Source organism: Panthera uncia, assembly GCF_023721935.1.
Source record: "Panthera uncia isolate 11264 chromosome C1 unlocalized genomic scaffold, Puncia_PCG_1.0 HiC_scaffold_3, whole genome shotgun sequence".
NCBI classification, from domain to species: domain Eukaryota; kingdom Metazoa; phylum Chordata; class Mammalia; order Carnivora; family Felidae; genus Panthera; species Panthera uncia.
In genome coordinates, this window is record NW_026057584.1 from 56651926 (window position 1) to 56676742 (window position 24817).

At 50.8% G+C, this 24817-nt stretch overlaps 2 protein-coding genes and 1 long non-coding RNA gene across 3 annotated transcripts; all 3 read right to left on the reverse strand.

Annotated features, from left to right (window-relative positions):
* Positions 1-395: 395 nt before the first annotated feature.
* Positions 396-2492, reverse strand: HOXD1 (homeobox D1). Its single transcript, XM_049615505.1, has 2 exons — positions 1847-2492; positions 396-1474 (listed from the first exon to the last, which is right to left on the reverse strand). Exons 1-2 carry the CDS (start codon positions 2490-2492, stop codon positions 1140-1142), a joined length of 981 nt encoding a protein of 326 aa, XP_049471462.1. The 3' UTR covers positions 396-1139.
* Positions 2493-10650: 8158 nt separating this feature from the next.
* On the reverse strand, positions 10651-11623 carry LOC125911540 (uncharacterized). The gene is made up of 2 exons (XR_007454358.1): positions 11428-11623; positions 10651-11230 (listed from the first exon to the last, which is right to left on the reverse strand). It is a non-coding gene; the product is annotated as an uncharacterized LOC125911540 (long non-coding RNA).
* A 4436-nt stretch (positions 11624-16059) lies between these two features.
* On the reverse strand, positions 16060-21603 carry HOXD3 (homeobox D3). The gene is made up of 3 exons (XM_049615499.1): positions 21328-21603; positions 20076-20699; positions 16060-18206 (listed from the first exon to the last, which is right to left on the reverse strand). The coding sequence occupies exons 2-3, from the start codon at positions 20614-20616 to the stop codon at positions 17449-17451; spliced, it is 1299 nt and encodes a 432-aa protein (XP_049471456.1). The 5' UTR covers positions 20617-20699; positions 21328-21603; the 3' UTR covers positions 16060-17448.
* Between the last annotated feature and the right edge of the window lie 3214 nt (positions 21604-24817).

Consider the following 24817-nt stretch of genomic DNA (forward strand, 5'->3'; position numbering starts at 1 on the left):
CAGGTTGCCTTTTCCTTGCCTGAGAGCAAGAGGTAAAAGAATAAGGAGGTCTTTCTGCAGTGTCTTCTTGGCTTTACGACATTCCCACAGTGGGCACCTTTGAGTTAATGTGCAGTCTCTGTATTCACCATAAAACTCAGGCACTTAAAGTATAGTACCTCCTTAGTTACTTGAATATTTGGCAGAGTAGTTTTTTTTCACCCTTAAACTGCTCAGATAATTGTCCGTTACTTGTTTGTGTAAACAACCTATAAAAAATGTGTTTGTTACTTTTTAAAGTTATTACAGTCAAGAATTTCCCAGAGCAGAATCAAGAAATTCCAAATTGAAGAAACCCCATTAGCTTTTAAGAAAAATCATGGAAATGAAAGGAGCGTAAGGAAAGACAGAGAGGAGCAGATTCTGTAATTTTTATTACAAAAAAAAAGTTCGAACTCTTTACATGCTATGACATTCAATGCCATGTAGAAGTTCATTGCAAGCAAACATTTTAAAAAATATACATACTGTATATATTTACATTCAAGTCTGAGTAGTTGGTGTCAAGGTGTAGTTCAGGTTCGAATCTTCACCCACCCTGTGGATTTGTTCAGCTACTAACTAAACAGCGATTGTATCTTCACTCAGGCACATGAAGAGGTAGAAACTGCTTTTTAAAGAAAAAAACAACAAAACTGGAGTGCAAATGTGAAGATCATCTTTGAAGCAGCTTAGCTACATCAAGGAGGCCCTAACTAGCTTTGGTCATCTCAAGCTGAATACATGTAGCCCATTCTTTAAATTAAAATCTGGAAAACTTTGGGTAGATGTTCTTCTGAGTAACTCAGGGGTTGTCAGAGATCAGCAACTGCCACTCGGCACCCAATAATTGCATATGACTAAGTTAGGCGACACAGCAGCAGGGCTGGGCTGGCAGCTGGGCACCTTTTCCCTGATAAGACACAAATAAAACACAAACGAGTGGCTTAAGAGACCTCAAATTGATATCTGTACACCTACAGCCTAGAACTCAGAAGCCGACTAGGATACTTCGTTTCCCAAGTGAAACCTCTATCCCAAACTGAACTAGTAAGTCTAGACAGGGGTGAGGTGACCTATGACTTCTGCAGGCCAAGGTTTCTCAGCCCCAAGACTAAACCTCATGAGGGCTCTTGGGCCTGAGAAGGGCTCCCTGGGCTCTTGTCAGACTTGGTGGTGCTCGTTCCTGAGAGGGGGAGTTGGAGGGAAGCCACAGGGGTGGCCGAGGGGAGAAGCCCTTCTCGTTCTCTTTTCTTCTGTTTCATCCTGCGGTTCTGGAACCAGATTTTGACTTGCGTATCATTCAGCTGCAAGGAGTTGGCTATCTCGATGCGTCGGGCTCGAGTTAAGTACTTATTGAAATGAAACTCCTTCTCCAGTTCTGTCAGTTGCTTGGTGCTGAAATTCGTGCGGATCGCGCTGGAGGGGCTAGCGGCTCCATACTCGGCGAGTTTGCCTGCAACATAAAGACAGGGCATCGGTGGGGTGAGAGGACGCGGACATAGAACGCGGGCGAGCAGCGGGGCTGGTGAGAATCAAAATCACAGCTCAGCTCTCCTGGGTCTCTGTAGACACAAGGTGTGCCAGGAGAAACGCCCCACGGAGAGCGCCTTCCCGAAATTTCCTCAATGCCTGGCACATTTTCGGAGCGTGTACTTGGGGCACGCTCAATGGAATGCGCCTACTTAACAGCGCTGCGGGACGCATTTCCTTCCGAAGTCCTAAATCGCCGTCCAGAGGGGCAGCTGCAACGCGCTCCCAGCACAATTCTGCGGAGGAGGCTCCGATCCCAACCCCAGTCGCGTCCGTCCAAGGCCCAGATACTTACTTTTCTTAGGGGCGTTCCTCTTCACTTTCATCCACTCGAAGGTGCTGAAGGCGGCGGGGAGGCCGGAGGCCGGCGACGCAGACTTGGGGTAGGCGCCAGGGGCCGGGGACGCGGTCTGGAAGGTCCCAGGGTGGCCGTCGGCTGGCTCTTTCAGACACGCCGGCAAGGGGCCGGGCTCGCCGAAGGCCGCGTAATCCACCTGGCCGCTGAGGAGAAAGGAACCACTGCCCGAGAAGACGGCTGAAGTGGCGTAGTGGACGTGCGCCCCGCCGTCGTCTGCCGGCCGCCGGAGCGCGCACGGGAAGTCGTACGCCGGCCCCGGCCCCAGGAAGCCGTAGTCCGCGCCCCCTGCCGCGGCAGGTGCGGCGCCCGGCTCGTAGGCGCCCTCCAGGGTGCACGGCGCGTAGGAGGGCGCGGCCGAGGGCGGCGCGGAGGGTGGCGCGGGGGTGGCCGGGGGCAAAGGCGCAGGTCGGGCGGCGGCCAGGGGCAGGCAGCTGACGAAGGCGCCGTCGCCGCTGCCCAAGGGGAAGGCGGGCTGCAGGGCCACGGGCCGGGCGTCGGCGCGGCAGAACTTGGGCGCGAAGCTGAGCGCGTCGCCGCCGCCCCCGCCGCTGCCGCACGACACGTATTCCAGGTAGGAGCTCATGGTTCCGGCCCACCCGCCTGAGCGGGGGCCCGAGCGCGGGGCCGGACAGGACCGCCGCGGGCTGCGCCGTTCCGCCCTTCCTCTCTACCCGAACTGCCTTCGCCGAGCCATGGCGAGCGGGCCGGAGGTAAATAGTGGCCTAATATAGCAGCGGGGGTGGCCACGTGGCGCTGGCCGGCCAATGGGCGCCTGCCCCGCACGGCCGGGGTCCCGACTGGCGCGCTGCTCCACGCGCCTGCCCCGCCGCCAACTTTGCCAAACCTGCGGGTGGCCGCCGTCCAGCGCCCCCGGGCCGCGGGGAGAGCGGGCGCGGCCCCGGGGCGGCGTGGAGAAGGGCGGGGCGAGAGCGCCGGACGCCTGCCCCCCCCGGGACGGGCACTGGACGAAGCGGGAGGAGAAAGGCAAGACTAGCCGCTCGGGTGAGGACGAGAGGATAGAGGGCGAGACGCTTGTTCTTCTGGATCGGTGGGTGGCTGATCCCTCGGGTGCGGATAGTGGGCACTGAGGTGGGGAAGGGGTTAAAAGGGAGCGTGGAGTTCGACCCGTGGGCACTGTTCAGAGCCCTATGCGCTTTCGGTTTTCCTGGCACTGGTGTTACCCTTCTCCTAAACCTAGAGGACGTGTTTACTTTTCCCTCGCTTTCAGCCTGCCTCCGATTCACCGGACTAAATGTTGTGCCCTAGGCGCTGGGGCGCCCTGGGGCCCTGGGGCCCTGGGGCCCTGGGGCGGCATCAGATCTTCACCTTTAGACTAGATTTTCACGTTACTTCGGCAGAGTCCCTTCAGTTTCCGCTCTTACCGTTTGTGGAGTCAAGGTGGGGGCGAGTGTTGGAGCGCCAGGTTTTGACTGGGACAAAAGATAAGGTTTCTGCCTTGCGGAGAAGTTTACCAGGCTTCCCCCATAACTGGGTTATCCAAATGCAGCATCTGCGCTTGTGGTTGAACGCTCGTGCTCCTCTCCGGGAGGCTGGCTCCCGCACCCGGGCTGCGCACGCTCTGGCTGGGGCGCTTGGCTGGAGGGTGCAGAGGCTTCCCAGGGAGCCGTCAGATCTCAGAGGTTTGGACGGGCTTGTACCTTGAAGCAATTAAAGCTTCTGTTCCATCAGATAAGTGCTGCGTCGTCTCTTGCGAGTGAAATCTGAGGGCTCACAATGTTAATGGGCTCACGTCTTTCCCTTGATAATACGGTTTTGTTTACGGAGTGTGGAGAGACGGGAAATAAAAGCGCAACTGGCACAGGAAATGAAGAGTAGAAAGGTTACAAAGACCGGCTTTACATGGACAAACTTTTCAACTTCCTTGAACATTTCTTTGGGGCTGCAGGAAAATAGCAAAACTATATAAATAAATGTTATTTACACACAGCAGTCATGAGAGAGGGTGGCTTCCTAAAACTGTGTGAATACGGTCTACTCTTGACTTATTCAAGTGCCCTTGAGAATTTGATCTATTATAGCCTCTTAGTTATGGTGACGGAGGTTTTATTATTGTTTCACTGATCCACTTGTCATGCAAGAGCGATTGAGCCCTTGCCTAAAATTCCACTCTGAGGAAGCCGGGAAAATAGGAGCCATCACAGTCCGGGGAGCCAGTTCCTTACAGGGATGTGAACCTGTGAATAAACAGAGCCACACCAGAAGTGTTACCCTGGTGAGGGTGAAGTTGAGCCAAGGTGGGGAGGGGGGAGGTGGAGGGTACCCAGCTAGGAGTGAGCACAAAGCTAATAGTTCTGGTGTTGCGGCACTGCTGGAGTTCTGGGATTTGGTTGGGAAATGGAATCCTGTGCTGAAGATGGCCCTTCAAACTTGATGTTGCTACTTCAGTCTTTTCCTTTAGCCAATCAGATGACAAAGGTCCTAAATAGTTCTTTGAAAGAGAAAAATAGAGTCTTTTTTCTAGCTCTCTGGACAGGGAATGGTAGAGCTCTTCAGACCTAGCTGAGACTTCATATGTAGAAACATTTTTTGGCTGTCCCCAACTCTGATGGCCATACAAAAATATCAGTGACCCAGATGCTGCTGAGTTCACATAACACCTCATGCACCCCTGGCTAGACTTTAAGAGCCAGTTTTTACCAGGATAGTGACCTAGCATGCACACCTCTGTCTAAATCAGTCTTTCTCTCGAAAGGTTTTCGGTTAATCACAACTCCTAGGCCCAGAAGCCCCAGCAGGTCAAGAAGGAAGATGGCCTTGTAAACCTCTCTGGAGAAGGCATCCTGCAGGCTGCAACTCAGGATGTAGGACAGAAAACTAAGCCTAATTGCCCGGCAGATCTGACCAAAACTTATCACACTAAGGGCCTTTGCTCTAAGGTTTCAGGGAAAATAGGCAGCCTAGGTGCCTTGGCAAACTTCATTGCAACAGAGACCAGGCTTCTGCTGCTAAGCACTTGGGGCAAAGGTTGGGTCCTTCCTGTCACAATTAAGCATTGACTTGATCCACCCATGAGCTGTCTACACTGTTTCTCTGAAGCAAAATTTTGGAGATTGAACTTTCGCTGGTGGAAGAAAATGTCCTAAAAGAGAATGAGATTTTTTTCTTAAAATTGTATTGTTTTGTTTTCAGAACTATGAGTGAGAGTTGCCGGGAGGAGGGTGTTCAATATTCGTTCAGACCCAATTGCAGTTCAATGATCATTGCGTACAGAGAGCTACATTCTGTTCGTCCTTCTCTCTACTCCCTTTAACCTCTCAGGCTTTGGCATATCCTACACCTTGGGGCCAAGAGCTGCCATCTCAACCCCTGGACTGGTCCTTGACTTATTCATATTGGAGCCGAGACTCTGGTCATCTCAGACTCAGAGTCATCATTTCCCAAGGACCTACTGTGTAAGAACATTTTGTTAGGGGAGGTCTAGGCTGCACAAAAAAAGATACTCTCAAACCAAAGGAACAAGGGATTCATTTCTGGCACAGGTCTCAACTATGCTATAAATCTACTCCAGAAGAATGTGAATCTATAGTTCTCTAAGGAGAGATCGGAAGATATTATTGGAGGAGCTATATGCAGAAAGATGTGAACGTAGGATATTTTGAGTAACTTTAAAGTTTGTCTCCTAGATGTTCACAGAGTATGGGAGAAATGTCTTACTAATTTTATTGCTTGTTCAAGTCGTGAATTCCCAAGGGTCACTTGCCCTGCCGGTCCGGGTGCTGTGAGTTCTCAGCAGGAGGTGACAGCAGAGGGGCCTGATTGCCAGGTTGTGTTTGATGTAGGAATGCTTTGAAATCTCTCCCATACTGCTAACCAGGGCAGCCACCCTGAAACCCCCACCCCCCATGACAACCTTTGTCTCTCATTCAAACAACAAACTTTTTTTTCTCCTGCAGACAGAAGACAGAAGTGAGGGAGGGTGACACTCTGGTCTTCTGTATGTTTACAGTTGTTCCTAAGAAGCCTCTTGCAACCCCTCTCCACGAGCCTCTTCATGTTACCCCTTGGAGACGCTTTGAGCACATGCAGACTCTTGGCTCCACAGCCCCAAAGGGTAGAAGGGCTCTTGCTTGTTGGGGTGAAATGCGGAGGGGGGGGGGGGCGAGGAATGGTGGGGGGATGGGCTTTTCTCTCAAGCAAGATTTGTAGTTCTCTGCAGAAGCCTTCAGTCATCCCATGATGGAAGTGGGGGTGAAGGACAGGAATTCTAAACCTATCAGAAGCCTGATAACAGGACCCTCCTTGAGGAAAACAGTTTGGAGTGCTGTGCCTTTCCCTGCGAGCTTTGTGAATGAAAGGCTCATGGGTCAAGCCCTTGTCTGGCACACAGTAAACATACAAGAAATGTTTTTTGGACAGAAATAAAAATGGACAGAATGGTGTGTTTTTACCATGACTAATATCGGATAAAAGATATCTTTAGATAACGGCTCCCAAAACCAATTCATGTGGGTGGAAATCAGCATAGAAGCTTCTTTAAAAGTGCAGGTTCCTGAGCCCACCCAAGAGATACTTATCTAGTATGCCTGACTCCAGTAGGAGTTGTGATAAGCCTCTTGAGTGATTCTCAAGCAGGGTTCTTGGGAACCATATTTTGAGAATTTCTGCCTCTCAGAAATTGGGGTGGGCAATGTGGGAAGAGAGCGGTAATTCGGTGGGAGGGGCCCTTGGCTAGCATCATGAGAGCTCATGGCTAGCGGGAACATTATACCTGAACAGTGCCCAGAAGCCTCTTGGGTGGTAGGGGCAGAGAATGTGAAATGGCTCTCACATTTTGGTTTGGCAGCCTAAGTCTAGTTGGGGTGAAGTTTTATAAAATATCCTTAAGTAGTAGTCAGTAGAACTTTCCCAAGTTTTGCTGATAAAATAGTGCTTTGCAGAGACCTGGCTTCCGCTCCTTGTCACCTTCCTAACTTGGCTTTAGGGATGCCAGTAAGGTAGGAAGTGAAAGGCGTTTGTCTCTCCCGGTCTCTTAGAGAAAATGTAGAGTAGTTCTGAGGTAATGGAAAGAAGGAAGGAGGAGTAGGAATAGGAGTCTCAAGAGGGCGGAGCCAACTCTTCTTTCCTTCCACCTCTCCCAAATTGTCTGGAATGAACATCTGAGCTCCGGGGAGCCAGAGGGGATGAAATGTCCCTTGGCCTAAGCTGTAACTCTTCCTTTGATTAAAGATCAAGATGTCATAAAATGTCAGTGCAAGAAGGCCCCTTAGAGATGAGTGACATTGAACCCCTCATTTCAAAGAGGGAGTAACTTTACTCAGAGGTTAAAAGACAAAACTATCGGGGTGCCTGGGTGGCTCAGTCGGCTGGGCGTCCGATTTTGGCTCAGGACATGATCTTGCAGTCTGTGAGTTCAAGCCCCGCATCGGTCTCTGTGCTGACAGCTCAGAGCCTGAAGCCTGCTTTGGAGTCTGTCTCCCTCGCTCTCTGCCCCTCCCCCACTCCTGCTCTGTCTCTCTCTCTTTCTCAAAAATAAATAAACATTTAAAAAAAAAAAAAAAAAGACAAAACTACCCTGCAAAAAATGAGGGAACTAACTTGGGTCTCCCAGCTGTCTACAGTCTGCTGCCTGTCCACAGTGTACGAAGAGGAAAGAGTAAAACAGCCCCTCCTTTGCACTGTGGCAGGGTCAATGCTGAGCAAGCAGAGCAGTGTTGAAGGAGACACCCTTGTTTCTGGAAGGCCACACAGGCAGTGTGACTGACTGGGAGGCTTGCTGGCCTCCCTTTGCAATTTGCTGAACTGGTGCTCCAGACTTCTGAGGCCCAACCTTGAGCTACTCCTACAAGAGAAGGCAGAGGTGGATCTGGGTCCCCACCCCCTCCACCACGCAAGGGTTAAGGATCCCCTCATTTCCTGCTGAGCTTGACCCCTGGGGGATCAAAACCAGAGGTGTCTTTCCATTAATGTAACTGGATAGTACAAATTTAGGACCGTGTGAACACAGGTATACCCAGGTCGGTTACACTTGTACTAATCTTTTTCTCCTTTATTTTTTAAATAGGGTATACGTTGAAATTTACATGGTTCAAGATTCAAAGGGTACACAGTGGTATGCGGTGAGCATCTTTCTCCCATCACCTAGTTCTCCTTCACATAGGCACCAGTTAAGAGTTTCTTACATATCTTTCCAGAGATACCTTATACGTTTCTATCTATCTATAAATCCCCCCACGTTTTTTTTTTTTCTTTTTTTTGCTTAAATGATGGTGTACCAGACAGACTCTCTCGCACCATGTTTTTTCCCCTGTTGTATCTTGAAGATCATTTCCTATAAATGCATACAGAACTTCCTGGCTTATTTTTACAACTTCATGCTGTTCTGCTGTACACACCTACCACAATTTATTTAACTAACCCCCTATTAATGGATATTTCGCTTATTATTCATTGTTTTCCCATTACAAACACATGTTCAAGTTTTTAACCTATTAGAAAAATCCCCAGACATGGAATTACTTAGTCAAAAGTATGTGCGCTGGCAATCTTGACGCAGATTGCCATATTGCTCTCCTTAGATGTGAATCACTTTATGCTTCTGCCAGCAACATATGAGAATTCCTGTTACCTCATACCCTTGCCAAGTCAGTGGGATAGTAAAAGTTTTTATTTTTGCCAGTCTGATAAATAAAGAATAATACCTTTTACTTGTCCTTATAGCATCTCCAAAAATGCCATTCTTTTTTATCTTGTTTGATCTTTTCATAATTCTAGTTTACAAATGGTAATGGCGACACAGAAAAGATAAACTGTTGGTCATTATCACACCCAATGTAAATGGCCAAGGTCAGACGTTCAGCACTCTTTCCTGTACTGCACTGTGCCCCGAGGAAGCCTAAGGAGATTCAGAGAGAGTGGGTGGCTTCAAGCATTCCCTGAAAGACACATGATATAAAAAAGCTTTCCGACATCTGCTAAGAGGCCTCCTCCTTAGTGGTCTGATACCAAGACCACATTTCTGCATGTGTCCCTGGAGAGTACCCTCCGGAAGCAGAGGAGCTCTAATTAGCAATATGATCTGACCTAGTCCTAAGCATTAGCCTGTATTCAATATCTGGGAAGCAGTAGGTGTTGTTTTTAATTTTCCTGAGACTTATTTCTCACTGGACATCCAGGATCTAAGTTATTGATCAGCATGGTGTGGGTAAGAGGATGTTTTCCCTTGGTTTTAGCTTTGCCTGTGACTCTCATTTAGACCTGGTGAAGATACACACACACACACACACGCACGCACGCACGCACGCAACTTTACTGATAAACTTATGAGGTAGATATCTATTGACTGTTTCACTGAAGATGAAACTGAAGGCCAGAAAGATTAAGTGAATTGTTTAGGGTCATACAATGTATCAGCAAAACAGAAAATACAGTGTAGACCTAAAACGGAAGTCCTTAGTTTCCCCCTGCAAAATCTTCTTTTTCCCCTTCCTGTATTCATTTTGGTGAATGACCTGGCCACCCAATCAGGGCCTCTAAATAGAAGCCTAGGGATTAACATCCATAACTCCTCTTTCACTTGTCCAACTGTCAGCAAGTCCTGTGAATTTGTCCTCCTGAATGTCTTCCCTCTTCATCCTCGTTACCTTAGTTCCTCCCTAGGCTGGATTATTGCAGCAGCTTCCCCTTCTTCTTTCCTTCTTGCCTCCTATCCCTCCTCCAGTCAGACACAGCATCCCTCCCAAAGAGCAAGCTTTCCAAATAGATAACGTCATGTCCCAGTTTAAAAACTTCAGTGGCCTCTCACTGCCTGCAGATTAATTCCAGACTCCTTTCCACGGACCTCATACAACCTCTTTTGCCAGCCAGATGCTCTACTCCAAACTCTCTTTGTTCCAGGTCTAGACCTTGTTCTTTCTTCCCTCCCTGCTTGCGTGTGCTGCTCTTTCCACCGAGTATGTCCTTCCTTCCTAGACCTAAAAAGCTCATACTTCAGGAATCAAAATTCACCTCCTCTGAGAAGCCTTTTCTGACACTCCACTTGTGTTAGTGGCTCCTTCTCTTTATTCCAGGAACCTTTAGGCCACACTTCTGTTCTAGCGTCTGTCACACCGTTTTAGGATTCTTTTTCTTCCCCAGTAGATCAAAAGGCATACACTATTAGTGACCCATTTTTAGATCTCAGAGCCCAGCACAGTGCACACAGGAGCTGTTCAGCAGGTATTGCTGAAAGGCAAGGAGAGAGAGACTCTGACCCAAGGACAAGAGGACCAGTATTGTAATTGCTTAAAGAATTCAGGACACTGTGCAAGACTTAATGCTACAGCTTATATCTATCTAAAGTAAAATGATAGTAGAACATCTCTCCAAAGCAAGTTAATTTCCACCTGAGAGGATGCTGAGAGAGAAGACAGGGAGGGAGGAGCTGGGATTTTGTCTTTCAGGGGCTCTTTCCTATAGGCTGAGGCAACAACTTTTAACTAACGTCAGAAATTTCTCAGCTGATGTCACTCAAAAAGAGGGTAAAAGAGGGGGTAGCCTGAAACTTTCTTAGAACTTACCGAGGACTACAAGCACCACCATAAGAACGCTTCACCACCCACTTTACCCATGACCTCCTGCTGCAAACAGCTCTAATGCTAATGACCTCCTTCTCTCTCCCTCCACCAACGCTTACAGTTTTCAGTCTATCCCTTTCTGGTATTTCTAAAATGAACCCCAAAAGAGCTGAAGTAAAAATACTCCAGTCCTTCCTTCACACTTGAAAAGAGAGGAGAGGCGTATCATTATGGTTGGCATTTTACGTGTATTTTTATTGTTCTTTTTATATGGCATTCAGGTTTAGTTCCAAGTTTAACAGGGATACCCTTGCTTCCTTCCAAATAAATGACTCCTGCAGGTAGATAAGAGAACTAAACTAGCTCCGCCCCGTCCCTGAATTCTAGTCCCCTGGGAATCTTTTTTTTTTTTTTTTTTTTTTTTTTTTTTTTTTTTTTTAAGACTCTTACATAGTGTCTGCAAAACCTGGGATTTTCCTCTTCCCTTTCCAGGGGTACAGCTGCGCTAAGGGTGTGACGGGGGGCGGGGAGCAGGAGGGGGGGGGCAGGGTATACAGTCTCCGTGCGTCTGGGGCGGGCGCGGGGGCCGCCCCTTGGGAGAACCGTGGGCTGCAAGGGGTCCGGAGGCGGGGCCGGCAGGCGACCGGGAGGACAGGGAGTGGGGGGGTGTCCGGCCTCGCGCCGCAGAGCGTGGGGCAGCGGGTCGCGCCCTCCGTGAGCGCTCACCCCGGGTGCCTGTGTCTCCTCTGCTTGCGGTTTCTGGTCGGCTCCCAGCTGGCCCAGACTTGCTCTGAAGTAGGAGGAACCGCTGTCGAGTGAAAAGTGCACACCGGGTGATTGATGAATTCTTAATAGGACTAACCTCTCCCGCCACCACCCCCCCCCCCCCCCCCCCCCCCCCACCCGGAAAACCCTCCCCCCAACCCCCCCCCCCCCCGCCCCTCCCCAGGCCTCCTCGCCGGCAAGAGGGGACGCGGCCGCCAGCCGGTTGGGTGATTAACTCACCGTTTGTCTTTCGGAAAGTGTGCCAGGTGGATTGAGGCAGCCTGGCCGCTCCGGCTCTCTGCTGACTGCGCCCGGCTGCAGGCCGGAGAGCGCGGAACGAGCGCGCGCGTCACATGGTGGCGCGGCGCGGAGCCGGCCTTTGTGCCGCGCTATCGCCCGGCCGCCCCGGGGAGGCGGCGGCTATTGTTCCCCGCGGGGGAGGGAGGTGCTCAGACTCGGGGTCCACGCCAGCCTCCTCCCGAGAGTGTCCCCACATCTGAGGACGGGTGGGGGCTTCCTTTGTGTGTTTCGGGCCTGCGACGGGAATGGCGCGCCGTTGCCGCCCCAAGGGGCCGCAGAAGGGGCCGAGAGGTTGGTGCCAGCGCTGTAGCTACTTCGAGCTCGGCCCAACCGACCGACCCAGTTTCCCGCTCTGCCCTTGCGGAAGAGACAGGGAGGGATGTGGTATTTGTAGGGCAAGCGCTTGGAACAATAGAGCCATCAAAAGGCCTTCTCCCTGGTCTCCTCCTAAGGCAGCTAGGCTCTTCTCCCCTCTTTCAGAAAGGCCGAGGCCCAACAGGTCCTCTTGGCCTGATTTTAGGCCTGCTTTCCCAGTAAAAACACTTCATCTGTTCTCCACGAATCCTAAGTCTCCTCCTTGGACTCTTACTGATGTAAACATCCCATTTTCATTATTTTCCAGATACTATTCTTCCATAAATTGATCCAGACTAGCCATAGGAACCAGTCAAGATATTTTGCCACAAGATCTAGGACAAGAGGATTTACCTACTATTGCCCACCTTGCAAATCTCCTAGGGACCTTTCACCTGCTTCTGCTACTGCAAATGATTGGACATCCATTTACATTTCCTCTTCTTCATGTGTGGAAGGAAACTTTTGTTCACTGTGCTTCAGGCTGCACCTGGCCTGAAAGTGGGTCCTTGAATTCCCCTTGTACCATTCCAACTTGCCAAGGTGGTTATGAGACCTGAGGGAGGTGTTTAGGCGTGGACTTTGGGCCAGGTGTGTAAATCCATTTGGTACCAACTTTGGGCCCCAAGGATAAGGGCATGTGTAGCTGCACCAGAAGAGAGGGGAACAGTGAAAACTAAAATTTCACCCTCTGTGATGATCTTCACCACCACCAGTACCAACAATGCTGTAAGTACAGAGGATTCACCTACCCAGTCGTTTTTCCTCTCCATCCGGGCCCTCTGCAAGAGTGAGCCAGTGCTCAGAGATGGTGGAGGGTATGGCTGGTGACTCAGTCTCAACTGTGTCTCAACTGTGTCCAAAGGTCTAGGGAGAAGTCTGCTCACCGGTAGCTATATCCTCTCTGGGAAGGCACAGCGCCCTAAAGTGGTGAGGCTGTAGGCCTGTGGGAACTGGGGCCTCCTGCCCCTCTTTTTATTTTTATTTAATACTCACAAACTTCTCTTCATCCCCCCCCTTTTTTTTCCCTTACAGTTTCTGAAACAAGGACCGAGGTAACACCAAGAACTCCCAGATGAAGAGGACCTTCCTGGATCTGTAACTGGGATTAACCAGTTCTTTACTGGGAGAGAAAGTTTCAACTAATCCTCAGGATAAAAGCAAACAGGCCTGTGACTGTCCCTTGAACACTGACAGTGTAAACAAGCTTCTGGCTCCTCCAGGTCAAGCAGAGGAACACTTTTCATTAGAATGTTGGGTTTCTTCTTTGTTATTCAAACATACACCCACACACATCCCCTTGTCCCTCCCTAATGAACAAACCTCAACAGATGGAGAGCCTAGGCTCCCAAGACTTATGGCTGAGAAGATGCACTTCACTCAAGGGTGGGTTGGCTTGTACAGAATGGGGGAGAGAGAAGAAATGGGAAGCTAGTATAGGTAATTACTGTCTTTTAATACTCCTTACAGATAGAAATCCAAAAAATCCAGTTCCGCAAGGTTAGCAGCCTCTGGGGCCTGGGAAACCGATTTGGCTGATGTGTCTGTGATAGGGACTAGGCTTGGGGCTGCACCAGGGGGAAAGTACTCACTCTATATTCTATCATTCTCTCTCATTTGAAAGCCTGTACAAAGAAATGGTACAAATGGATGGTTAACTTAATGATTCCATCAGAGGCGGATTTTTCTCTGTCAGGTCCCGGGATGAGGCTGAGGTCTGAAAGCCAGGAGGCAGAACATTTACTTAATCGCCCTTTCTTACCGCCTTTCCAGGGGCCAGGACTGCTCTTCAGACCTTTCCTCTGCCACGTCCCCGTACCCCTGGCTAGCTCAGTTGGGTCTTCTTACCCCACTCCTGGCTGGGCCTGAGTTTCTCCTGGTAGCCACGGCAAGGTCTCCTTATGGCTAAATCTTTTCCCACTCCCACCTCCCATTCTACTGCGGGCCATTTTTGCAGCCCTTCTCTACCCAGCTGTAATTAACATTTGATTGCCTGGACAGAACAACCAGGGGCTCCCAAACCGCTGCCACCCCCATCCATGGACCCTTTCTTCAGGCCTCAGGATGATCCCCCACAACCTCGCTGATCCCTCCCCTCCCCCAGCCCTCCCCGCCGCCTCTATAGGAAAAAAAAAAAAAGCCGAGCTGGTCAAGGCCTGAGCCAGAGAGCCACTTCCTCCTCTGGAGCAGCAAACGGGGTAAACCTCCCAGAGACCAATGCCCAAAGCGAGGCCCGGCCCTTCCCCACCTCCAGGCGTAGGCCCAACAGTGCCATTGTGAGGCCTTTCCCGACGCGGAGCCCTTGGGGAAGCTGCGCACACAAAGGCGAAGCCGCTCCTGGAAGCCCGGTTTGCTCGGCGCCCTCAACCTAGCGCCGGACAGTCGAGGCCTTGTGCGCTCCCCCATTGTACCCCGTGCGGCCGTCTCGGGCAAAAGTCACGGGCTGGGGTGGAGGTTTCCTTCTCCTGCCAGCTTGCCCCTTCCCGCTCCAGGTCACACACTCCCCCCACTTCCCCGGGAAGGAGAGGCCTGGGCCCAGAGCGCCATTGCCCAGCCGGTGCTCCCCTCCCCCACGCTCTTCTTTCTGCTTTCCCGAGGCCCGGGAGGGAGGAGGCGGGCGCCTCCGCCGATAGAGCAGCTATTGTGACCTTCCCTCGCCGAGCAGGAACCCAACCGAGTGTACCGCTGGCGGGGGAGGAGGCGACTGTATGCGCAGACCTCGGGGTGCAGAGGGGGGTGGTACTGGGAAATAAATAAAGGTTTGCAACCTTGGGCAGTTGGGCCCTTCAGAGGGCGTTTGGTTGTGTTTAGACTCCGGTGCTTCCTAACACTAATTGCGGGCTCAAAAGGAGCAGAATTTATGGCGAAGGCCAAGGCGGCTTGTTTATAATTTATGAAGTTTTAAATGGCTGTGCTGCAGGCCCTCCTCTCGCCCTGGCCGGCGGCCGCGCGGGAAGCGCCTCCCCAGACTCGCCACCGCGCCCTCCTCCCCGCGCCAGGAGCGGCGGAGTGTGCCCATCACATGACACGCCGAGGGCAGGAAAGAATCCAAGCCATTCTAGGAAGCCTCGGGGAAACCTGTCACCAAAGGTGAGAGAAAGTCAATTTGTCCCAAGCGAACTCCCCCACCCCGTTAGAGAGGGGTGCCTCCGGGTAACTGTCCGGAGAGGGAGCCCCCGACCCCGCACCTCTCTGGAGCATCAGTGTGAGAGGAAGCTGATGTCAGCCGGCCTAGACACCGTTTAAAGTCTAATCCATGAGACCTAAGCCGCAGATGACACTTGGGGCCTTGCAGACACCCGCAGACTCAGCAGATACTCCTGCGGTAACACACCGCGCTGGAAAACGCCTGGAGCCATAATGCATTATGTATTTTTATTATTATTTATGGTAGGAAGAGGAGATGAGGGAAAACCGGGCTGAATCTAAACAGCCTGATAATTCATCTATTTAATATTTAGCCAGTTAAGAAAGGTTGTTGTAATCCCTGCAAGGCAGCAAGCTCTTCTTTGACTTCCCTAATAGCTTAAAAAATAATTTCTTACAAGACAATTAGAAATTCTGCCTATGGATGCAAATTTCATAGAAAACAATTTTAAACCTTGCAAATGGGTAAAATATCCCTTCAGTTGAAGTCATTTATTCTGTTGATACACTTGTACAACATGTATACTCTAAACCTGCTCAGATAAAGTGAAATTTTGCAAAAGGATAATCCCTACCACCCCCCCCCCATCTAACATGCCATTTTAAAAACAAAGGAACAAGGGAACTAGATATTATTTGAGCTATCATTATTTAGCGAAACACAAACATCCAAATAGAAACGATTGTTGTTCCACCAGAAGATTAGAAGTTAAATTATTTCCACACAATGGGAATTTCACCTCGTGTCACTGGGGGGGGATGTAGTAGGAGCTGTATTATTTGTCAAACCGAATAGAGATGCGTGGGCTGACTTTGCTGAAATACAAAAGACTTGAACCTTATCTGAAGGCGCTTTCCTTTCCAAGTGTCTCCTCCTAGAGAAGCGGGTGGACATTGTCCACCCCTAGCCGAAGCCAGGCTAATATTTACAAAGTGGATATAAATCCTTGAAGACATTTTTGCCCGTGTTGTACAAAGAAACCGGAATAAACAAGGTGTTTATACTTGTTGTGTTCCATTAATTAAACTTTTATTACTTTACATCGTGGGGAATGTTTGTTTACTTGAGAAATGAACCACCAACCATCATAAAGGAAAAAGTCCTGACAGCATTTCCTAGAGAAAAAGCTTAGGTGCGTGTCTCCAAATGATCGTTTCTTTTTGTGCACCTTAGCTTTTTCAGAGCTCAGTTCTTCTTACAACTTCTTGTGTCTTTTCTTTGATTGTCAGTTTTCTTTCAAAGGTTATTTTTTATTAGCGCAGAAACGTGAGAGCTGGCCTCCCCAGTGTAAATGCAACCTTAAAAAGTCGATTTATGTCTAAAAAGAAGGTGGTGGAAATAGCATAGCAGGCACAGCACAAAGCCCTACCCAGATTATCCCCCCCCTCCTCCCCGGGGCATTTCTGGGTTTGCATCCTCAGATTTCCACCCCCCACCAATGTCAATAGCTGCAATGTAATCAAGTATCCCCAGAACCAATTCGTATACCAGATTCCAAATAAATGAAAAATAGATATATCAAAGAGTCAGCCTATTCGGGGGCCTTCTGCTGGGAGTGTGCAAAAGATAAAAGGCAGAGTGATCTACTTCCAAGTGTGCTTGATTAACACAGATACACTTCCGACTGAGAAATTTTTTTTATTCTAAATATTTGTTCAAATAGTACCAGACAATTTGAAATCAATAAACTGTGTCGAGTGGTGAGGGCTGCGGCTGTTGAGAAATGAGTAACGGGTGTCGTGCCACGCCACGGGGCCGCCTGACTCTATACCCATGAAGGACAATTTGCGGTCTTAATCCTTTACAACTACAAACACCAGCCACGGTTACAACTGTTCAAAACTACTCTCTCAACTAGTTCAGAGCAAGGGGACTAAAGAGGTGAGACGTGGCCCCCGTGGCCTGGGAGCGCGTTCCTAAGCTCGGCTGGAGAATTCTACAAATATACACATAAATACATTAAGACGAGGATAAATAATCAGGGAAACGAAATGACTCGCTTCAAATAATAAATACGGTCGTTGAGTCCGATGCAATCCTTACGGGACGGGAAGGAGCATATAAATTAAGGTCTCCGCAACTAAGCTAGACGCCGGCCAGGCCCGGGGCTGTCCGGGCTCTGGTCCCTCTGCAGAGCGCGCCGCCGGTGGATCTCAGACTTACCTTCGGGACACCATTACCAGATTAGAGTCCCTCGGTCCGCAGTATATGGCACTGTCAGGGTTACAGAGGACAATCCTTGCGGCTGATTTATGGCGAGTCACCCAAAGGAGGGAGCTCCTGGAGGGGAGGCCCAGTCGCCTGCGCCTCGGCCGCTGTTGGCCCGAGACCCAGGAGGCGGCAACCGGGCCAGAGCGAGGGAGGGGGGGTCACAGAGCTGCCCCGCGGGCCCCGCCCGCCACCCCCGCCACCAAAGCAAGAGAGGTAATTGCGCCGCGAGTTCGGGCCGGTGGCGGCCGCTACAGATGCGTCAGTTTGGGGGCCTCGGGCAGGCGTCCCTGAGACGAGTGGTGGGCCGAGAGATCTGTGTAGGTGGGATGAGGGTCGCACGGTCCATGGTGGTGGTTGCCGGGAATCTGCGCGGCGCAGCTGTAGTCCACGCTGGCCGAAGACGGATGCGAGAGGTGGCCCAGGTTGAAGACGGGCCCGGACGCGGGCGCCATGGAGTCGACGAAATTGCCCCCCACGTACACCGGGCTGCCCTGCAGGTTGGCGCTGGCGAAGCCGCCGCCGTTGCTGGCCATGGGGTGGGGCTCGAACTCGGGCGCCGCGTAGCGCTTCTGCTGTGGCAGGCAGCTGCTGAGCGGCGCCGTGTAGGCGGCCAGGCCGTACATGTTGGGCTGAGATTTGGCGAAGGCGGGCGGCGAGGGCGCGTCGTAGGCCAGGCCGGGCACGGGCGGCAGCTGGCCCGAGTAGGCCACGTGGCCGGCGGCGCTGCCCAGAGGCGGGCTGCGCTCCGGGGACTGACCGGCTGGCGAGTGCAGGATGCCCTTGGCCTTCTGGTCCTTCTTGTACTTCATGCGCCGGTTCTGGAACCAGATCTTGATCTGGCGCTCGGTGAGGTTCAGCAGGTTGGCCATCTCCACGCGCCTTGGCCGGCACAAGTAGCGGTTGAAGTGGAATTCCTTCTCCAACTCCACCAGCTGCGCACTCGTGTAGGCCGTGCGCACCCGCTTGGACGCTGGGCCCGGCGGGCTCTTATCCTCGCAGCTCTCTCCTGGGCAGGAAGGGAGACAGAGGGGACGCTGAGCGGGAGCGGGGGATGGGGAGGACATCCAGGGCCAAAGCGGGGTGCTTCCCTGGATCCCTCCTCTTCCTCCCCCTCTCCTCCCACCTTAATGCTGGCTGGAATGAGGGAGGGGCGTCTGAGACGTAAGATTCCAATCGGGACTTCACAGGCCCCAGCCATACCTATGAGTTGCACCTGAACTCCAGCCCCCCCCCCCCCGCCCCTGCCACACACACACACACACACACACACACACATCTGCCTTCTGAGGTCCGATTCACTCTGCCACCCCCTCCCCTTCAGCCTAGTCCATCATCCTGTCCCTAAGGCTAAGGCTGTGGAGGAGTTTAATGAGAAACTAGTAGCAGCTGGTAGGGCCTACCCCCCCTCTTCCAACCCCCATTAAAGAAGGAACAGACTTCTCTGAATACTCTTCCCAGCCTCTGCCGGGCTGGGGGAGGAAGGCAGCCCCAGCTTGCCTTGCTTAGGGGCTGGCTCCTGGGCAAGGCACCCCAGGGAGCATGGAATGAGGGTAGAGATCATGGCACCTCACCCCAGCTCAGCTGCACCCAAACCCAGGGAAGTGATAAGTCATAAAAATACTTCTCCAGAGTTTCAGGGGCTCCAAGGCCAGCCTGGGTGCATTCTGAGTATTGCAGTGCTAGGAGCAGCAGTCTGAACACTGGTTTCCACTACCCCTGCCACCTCTCTGCAGCTTGTCCACTCCCTCCTTGGTTACACAAATGGATTTCTCCTGGGAGGGAGGGGCCTGGACTTGCAGCTGGGAGGGAGGGGCAGGAGAAGGAGCTTACAGGCTGGAAGGCACTTTCCCCCAAGAGCAGCAGCCCCAGAGAGTTGCAGGCAAACCAGAGATTTGATAAACAAGGTAGTTACATCCCATGCCTCAAACTGGCCCTGGACCTGGAAGCATATTCATCTATCTGAAGATAAACTGCATCAAACGACACGAGGCCAGAAAATTTTAGGGACCAGGCAGGCTAAACAGAGAGAGGCAGTAGGCCTCAGAGCTCCTGGCCCTGCCCATCTTCTTCTGCCCACCCTGAAAAGACCCACAGAAGATTCTTCCCAACTCTGGGGTCTCCCTTTTCAGGGAGAGAAATCCAAGGCTGCTCTTGTTTTAGAGCATATCCCCTTCCCTTAAGATATGCCCCTCCCCATTATGGATTTGCTGGGATGGGGAGAACTGGGCTGGCGTGGACCAAGTAGAGTCTGGCTGTGTTGCAGGCTCCGGTTGGATTCGAGTGCCCCATTCTGTGGTTTTGTGATCTTGCGCAACTGTCTAACCCTTTATCTGTAAAATGGGGCTATACCTACCTCAAACGGTTCTTTGGAAAATTAGATAGTGCTTGTAAAGCGCTCACCATGGTTCTTAACATAGCCCTTCACAGACTTTAGTTCTTATTAATTTAAGGGAACGGGATTCGTGTGATGTAAGATACATAAAAACCCAGGCTTGGGGAATCACAGGTTTCGAAGAGCTATTGGATGGGAGAAGGAGCCAAGTTATGACCAGCCACCCAGGAAAACAAATGTTAGGTCAATATATGGAAGAGCTATCTATTAATAACTATGGGACTTGTCCAGCAATGGCACCAGCAGCCCGGAATGGAACACCCTGTCACTGTAAGGGCATGGGTCCAATCAGGGACACTAAAAAGAAAGGACATTTCTGCATGAGTAGGAGTTTAGACATGTGGCCTCCAAAGTTGCGCTTCTAGCCCCCAGTCTCTTGATTCCTAGATGAGCCTGAGCTAGCCTCTGGGGCTCAGTGCGGGGGGGGGGGGGGGGGGGGGGGGGAGGAGACTTAGCCCAGGATGAGCCCCCTCAGAGAGCTACCTGCAGCGGCACAGCCGTTCTTCTGCTTGGAGTTCTGTCGGGACTCTTTCATCCAGGGGAAGATCTGCTTGCTGATGGTGGCTGAAGAGCCAGAAGCATTGGGCCCACCCTTGGCCTTCTTGGCAGGCGCTCCACCTCCGGGATTGGTGGGCGAGGATGGGGGCAGGGTTGGTGGCGGAGGAGGGGGTTGTGGTGGCTGCTGCTCTGAGTTCAGGCCGGGAGGCTGGCTGCCACCCCCCCCACCCTGGCTGTTCCCAGTGCCAGGACGCATACAGCTGCCGTTAAGTTCAGCTCCTTTGTGGGCTGGGGCTCTCAGAGGTGCGGAACTCTGGATGGAACAGGCGGAGCCCGTGTAATCAGTGTCCAGGGAGTTGGCAGCGGCAGGGGGTGGGTAAGGCTGATGGGGAGTGCCGTAGCCATAAGTGTCGGTGGCTTTGCTGTAGCCGTAGCCTCCGAAGAGTCCTGGGTTTTCATAGTAAGCAGCCTTCTGCATCGTGCACTCAGGAAGTTCCAGGGTCTGTTGACCCTGCTCAAATAACATTGACCACCACTGTCTCCTTCACCACCACCTCCACTGTCTGCCGAATCCCGAGAGGGCTGGGGTAGCCACAGGCACCAGGTGACCTGTGGAGAAGAAAAGCAAAAGGCCCCAGAGAGACTGTAACTGACAGGACAGTCGATATATAAGGACTAGCTAGCCCAGGCTCTCTGCTGCCCACCCAGTTCAGAGTGGAAGGAGCTGAGATTTTATGAAGTTCAACTTATTTGAACCTTTGAAAAAGTCAGAAGGAATTTCTTATAAACATGAAAAGACCACTCCCACTCTTTAGCTCAACTCCATCCAAGAGAAGGGGCTTCCCCCACCCCCACCCAGATAATGTTTTCTTTCTTCAAGATTGTCAAATAGCTTTTGATATGGCATAGGAAAGCACTTATGGACATATATTTTAATGGCTGATTCTCCCACTGGACTTTGAGCTCCTTGTGTCTTATTCATCTATATATTCCTAACACCCAGCCCAGTGCCCTACATGTAGTAAGTGTAATAAATGCTTGTTGAATGAGTGACTAAATGGACCTATCAATCAATCTTTGGGTCATCCCACAGTTTTGATGAGAAAAGAAAGTTCAGAACAGCCAGAACTCTCAAAGGAAGGAGGACGAGGAGGAAGGAGAAGGAGAAGGAGAAGAAGGAGGAGAAGGAGGAGAAGGAGGAGAAGGAGGAGGAGAAAAAGAAAAGTATCTCCCCCACCTGGTTTCAAAATCACAGCATCTTTCATGGAGACCAGACAGTCCACTTTCTGGTGCCGGGATGAGAATCCACCCAGTTAACTCTGTGTGTCAGCACTGTGAAATCTACCAGGAGATAAAAACCAAGAACACTTAAAGACTCCCAAACTTATTTTGAGGTTAGAAAGATGTTTCTTCTCTTTCATCTGCATTTTTCTAGACTCTTTACTTTGTCCTCCACTACTTTTAAGTGGATACCACTAGAAACTTGGTAAAGAGATTTAGAATTTGAAATGCATGGAGCATGGGTAAACGCAGAATGCTTCATGTTACAACTTTATCATTTTTATCCTGCATCTAATTGTGTGAACAGATATTATTATTGACCTCTGCTCTGGATCATACACTGCACCCCACCTCCACCCACTCTACAACCAATGAGAGAACCTCTCATGGCATGATGAATGGACCCAGATTTAGAAGAAGAAGAAAAAAAAAAAAACTAAGAAAAATTCTTCCCTTTTGTGTCCTCTGACTCTTGATGGAAGTTTTCCTTGTCAACCACTCCACCCCCATCTTGTGAAAGGCTCCTAAGGAGTTAAAGTATAACTAATAGCATTCAACCACTTTTGTGTGCTTGATAAAGAAAACTCATAGGTCAGCTCCCTGGTCTTAATTCTTGATCTCCTCTTTCAGGCACCTTTCCTTCCTCAAAACTCCCTGGGCTTCCATCATGGTCATCATGATGGACCACATTGTCTAGACGACTTACGTGGCCTAAAGGATTTGACCACTGGTACCAAAACCACTCTGCCATTCACTCATTTCCCCTCCACTTTCACCAAACAGCCTAACTCAATTTTTAAAATCCTTTATATTAGCCTTTGTTTGGTAATACTGTTGCCCATTTTGTTACAAAGAATAAGTGTATATGGCATTTATCTTGATAAGACACAGACCCTTTTCAATGGAATAAGAGAATACTAGGATGTTATGTTTTAGGAATTGTTTCTATTATTGTTCTGAAATGTATGCAGTTAAGATATCTACCTAGCAAAGCTGATGTTAATCTTTCTTTCATTCAATTTCTATGTCATTCTGACTATTAAAGTTACTGAATATCAAATGGAAAGTTACAGCCTCATCCTGTGTCTAACATTTGGCTTGGTTTGCCCCCAAGCCAAAGGACTGGTTTAGCTGTTTCTGGAGTTTTCTGGGATCCTACTTCCAGTCTTAAACCTTGGGCCCTCTGGATATCAGAATGGCCACATTTGACAACCCACCAGAAGTCACTGCTGCTTCTGTCATTTCATTTACAAGTGTGGAAGCAAAATACTTTCCCTCTTGCCTCCCACGTTGACCAAGGTTATCTTGATAGGTGGACCAGTCACATTAAAATGGCTTCTTTAGGAACTGACCAGGTTTTTGAAACAGATGGCTTTACATATATATTTTTCCTATGGTATATTCTTAGGAAAAGCTGTGTACTGGGCCTTAAAAGTGTAAATATCTGGCAGCTTCATGAATAACCACAGCGTCTGTTCTGCCTCCGTTTTCATTGTCTTAAGGAATTTCAAGGCCCACTCAGTGATGATCCACCACTCCAATGTCTATTTGCCCCAGAAGCAAGGGTAGTAGCCCTCTCCTCACCAGGAAGGGCTTTGCAGACTCCCCCCACCTCCGCAGTATAATGCCCCCCAAAAGCCACCTCTCCTAAAACAGAACCTGAGAATATTGTTACAAAACTGGTTAAAAAAAATAAAAAAGCTTATTTCTTTCTAGAAATCCCTACTCCTTGTGAACTCTGCTTGAACCTAAAAAGCAGGAATGGGTCATAAATCACTTGGACAATGGTCAACTGTTCAGTGGCTCATCTTTTCGATCCCCCCCCCCCCCTTTAAAGGCTTTCTTTCCTGGCCCTTTGGTATCTCTGCTCATTTTTGCTCGGGGACCCAAATGTCTTGGGGTGAAGACTAGCCCGTGTCGGGGGAGGGGCAGTCTTCGAAGTCCTCAGCTGCCCTTTTCTCTCATTCCTCCTCCCCTCAACCCCCAGGGCACCGGCCAGGGCAGGTTCCCCAGAACCCCGCCGGCACCAAGCCTGGCCCTTTCTAGAGTAAGGGCACTACACAGGGTCTGACTCGACCCTTCTTGCGGTCCCGGGAAGTTGCCCAACTCAGCTTGGAGGCCCAACCGCAGGCTGGGAATGCAGGGCCAAAGGATTCCTAGCCACACGGAAGGAAGGCGGCCTCAGAGCGACCACCGCCCGCCGCCTGGGCCGCGCTGGACCGCCACACTCGCCGCGCCTCTGAAACAGCCGAACCCTGATACTTGCTCACTGCACTTAATTCTGCCCGGGATCAATACCTAATATGATACCGAATAAATAAAAGGCGCTCACAGCGGCCAGGGGACGGGGTTATTAAGCAGCTGGAGCTCTCACGGTGCATATCAATGCACCTGTCATTGTGGTTTGTAACAAAATTTATGACTGCAAGCACGGCGGCAGTAAACGCTTCAGTAAGGAATGAAAAGAAAAACACTTCCCAAGGCCCGGCACTTTTCAGAAGTGGAAAACAGGCTCCGCGTAGGAGGAAGAGCGGCAAAAGAATTCCCTACTCCGCACTTTTCCCGGCCCCGCGCCCCGCGAGCTGGGGGATTATATAAAGTGGCCGGTGCCGGTCTCTCCGAACAGCTCCGCTGCACGGCCAGACGTAGGACCGGACGCGCGCAGCTCCGCCGGGGCCGAAGACCCGCTGCCCGCCGCTGCCTGGGGAAGCCGGGAAGCTCGCTGGATGCTCAGAGGCCGGCCCGGCGCTCGCTCTCCCGCCGGGGCCGTGAAAGACCGAGGGGCTCGGGGAAGGAGGGGGCGGCAGTCGCTGGGCTGTGACTAGCGCGGCAGTCGCAGTAAATTATGGGCCGGTAGAGTCAGGGCAAGTTGAAAGAGAAGGGGGAGGCGATGATGTGCCGGTTGCTTCTGTTGCTCTCAAATTTTTCTAAGGTTGTAGTTGGCTCCTCTCCTTGTTTTTGTTTTTGTTTTTCCTAAACCAGGAAACCAGGGCCTGGGAAACCCACACATCTCTTTCTGGCGGACAAGACTTGTGCTGGGCACCTCCGTTAATTCACTGGAACATAGCAACGATTCTTCGCTCCCTGTTGGCTTTACTATTGGGGGATTCTGAAACCACTCCTTTTCGGGTTTGCTCAGTGGGGATATATTTGCTGCAGAGCTGGGCTCGCTCTCTGCCCAAGTTCTCTCGATCTCTCAGCCTGAGCCTCCTCTACCCTATGGGAAGCCCTGGACTCGCCTTCTAAATCATTCTTATTTAGCCCAGATAACTCAATACGTAATACACCCTCCATTTAAGGCACTGGGCTCACCCCATTAAAGCGCCATAAATTTGAAGGCCGATGATCGGTTATCATGTAACGGGCAGCAGTTCACACGGAGGTGATCCACTTCAAAGCCGCCCTTTGTTTTATGTCTTGATGTATGAATCCTGAGATGGCTACCT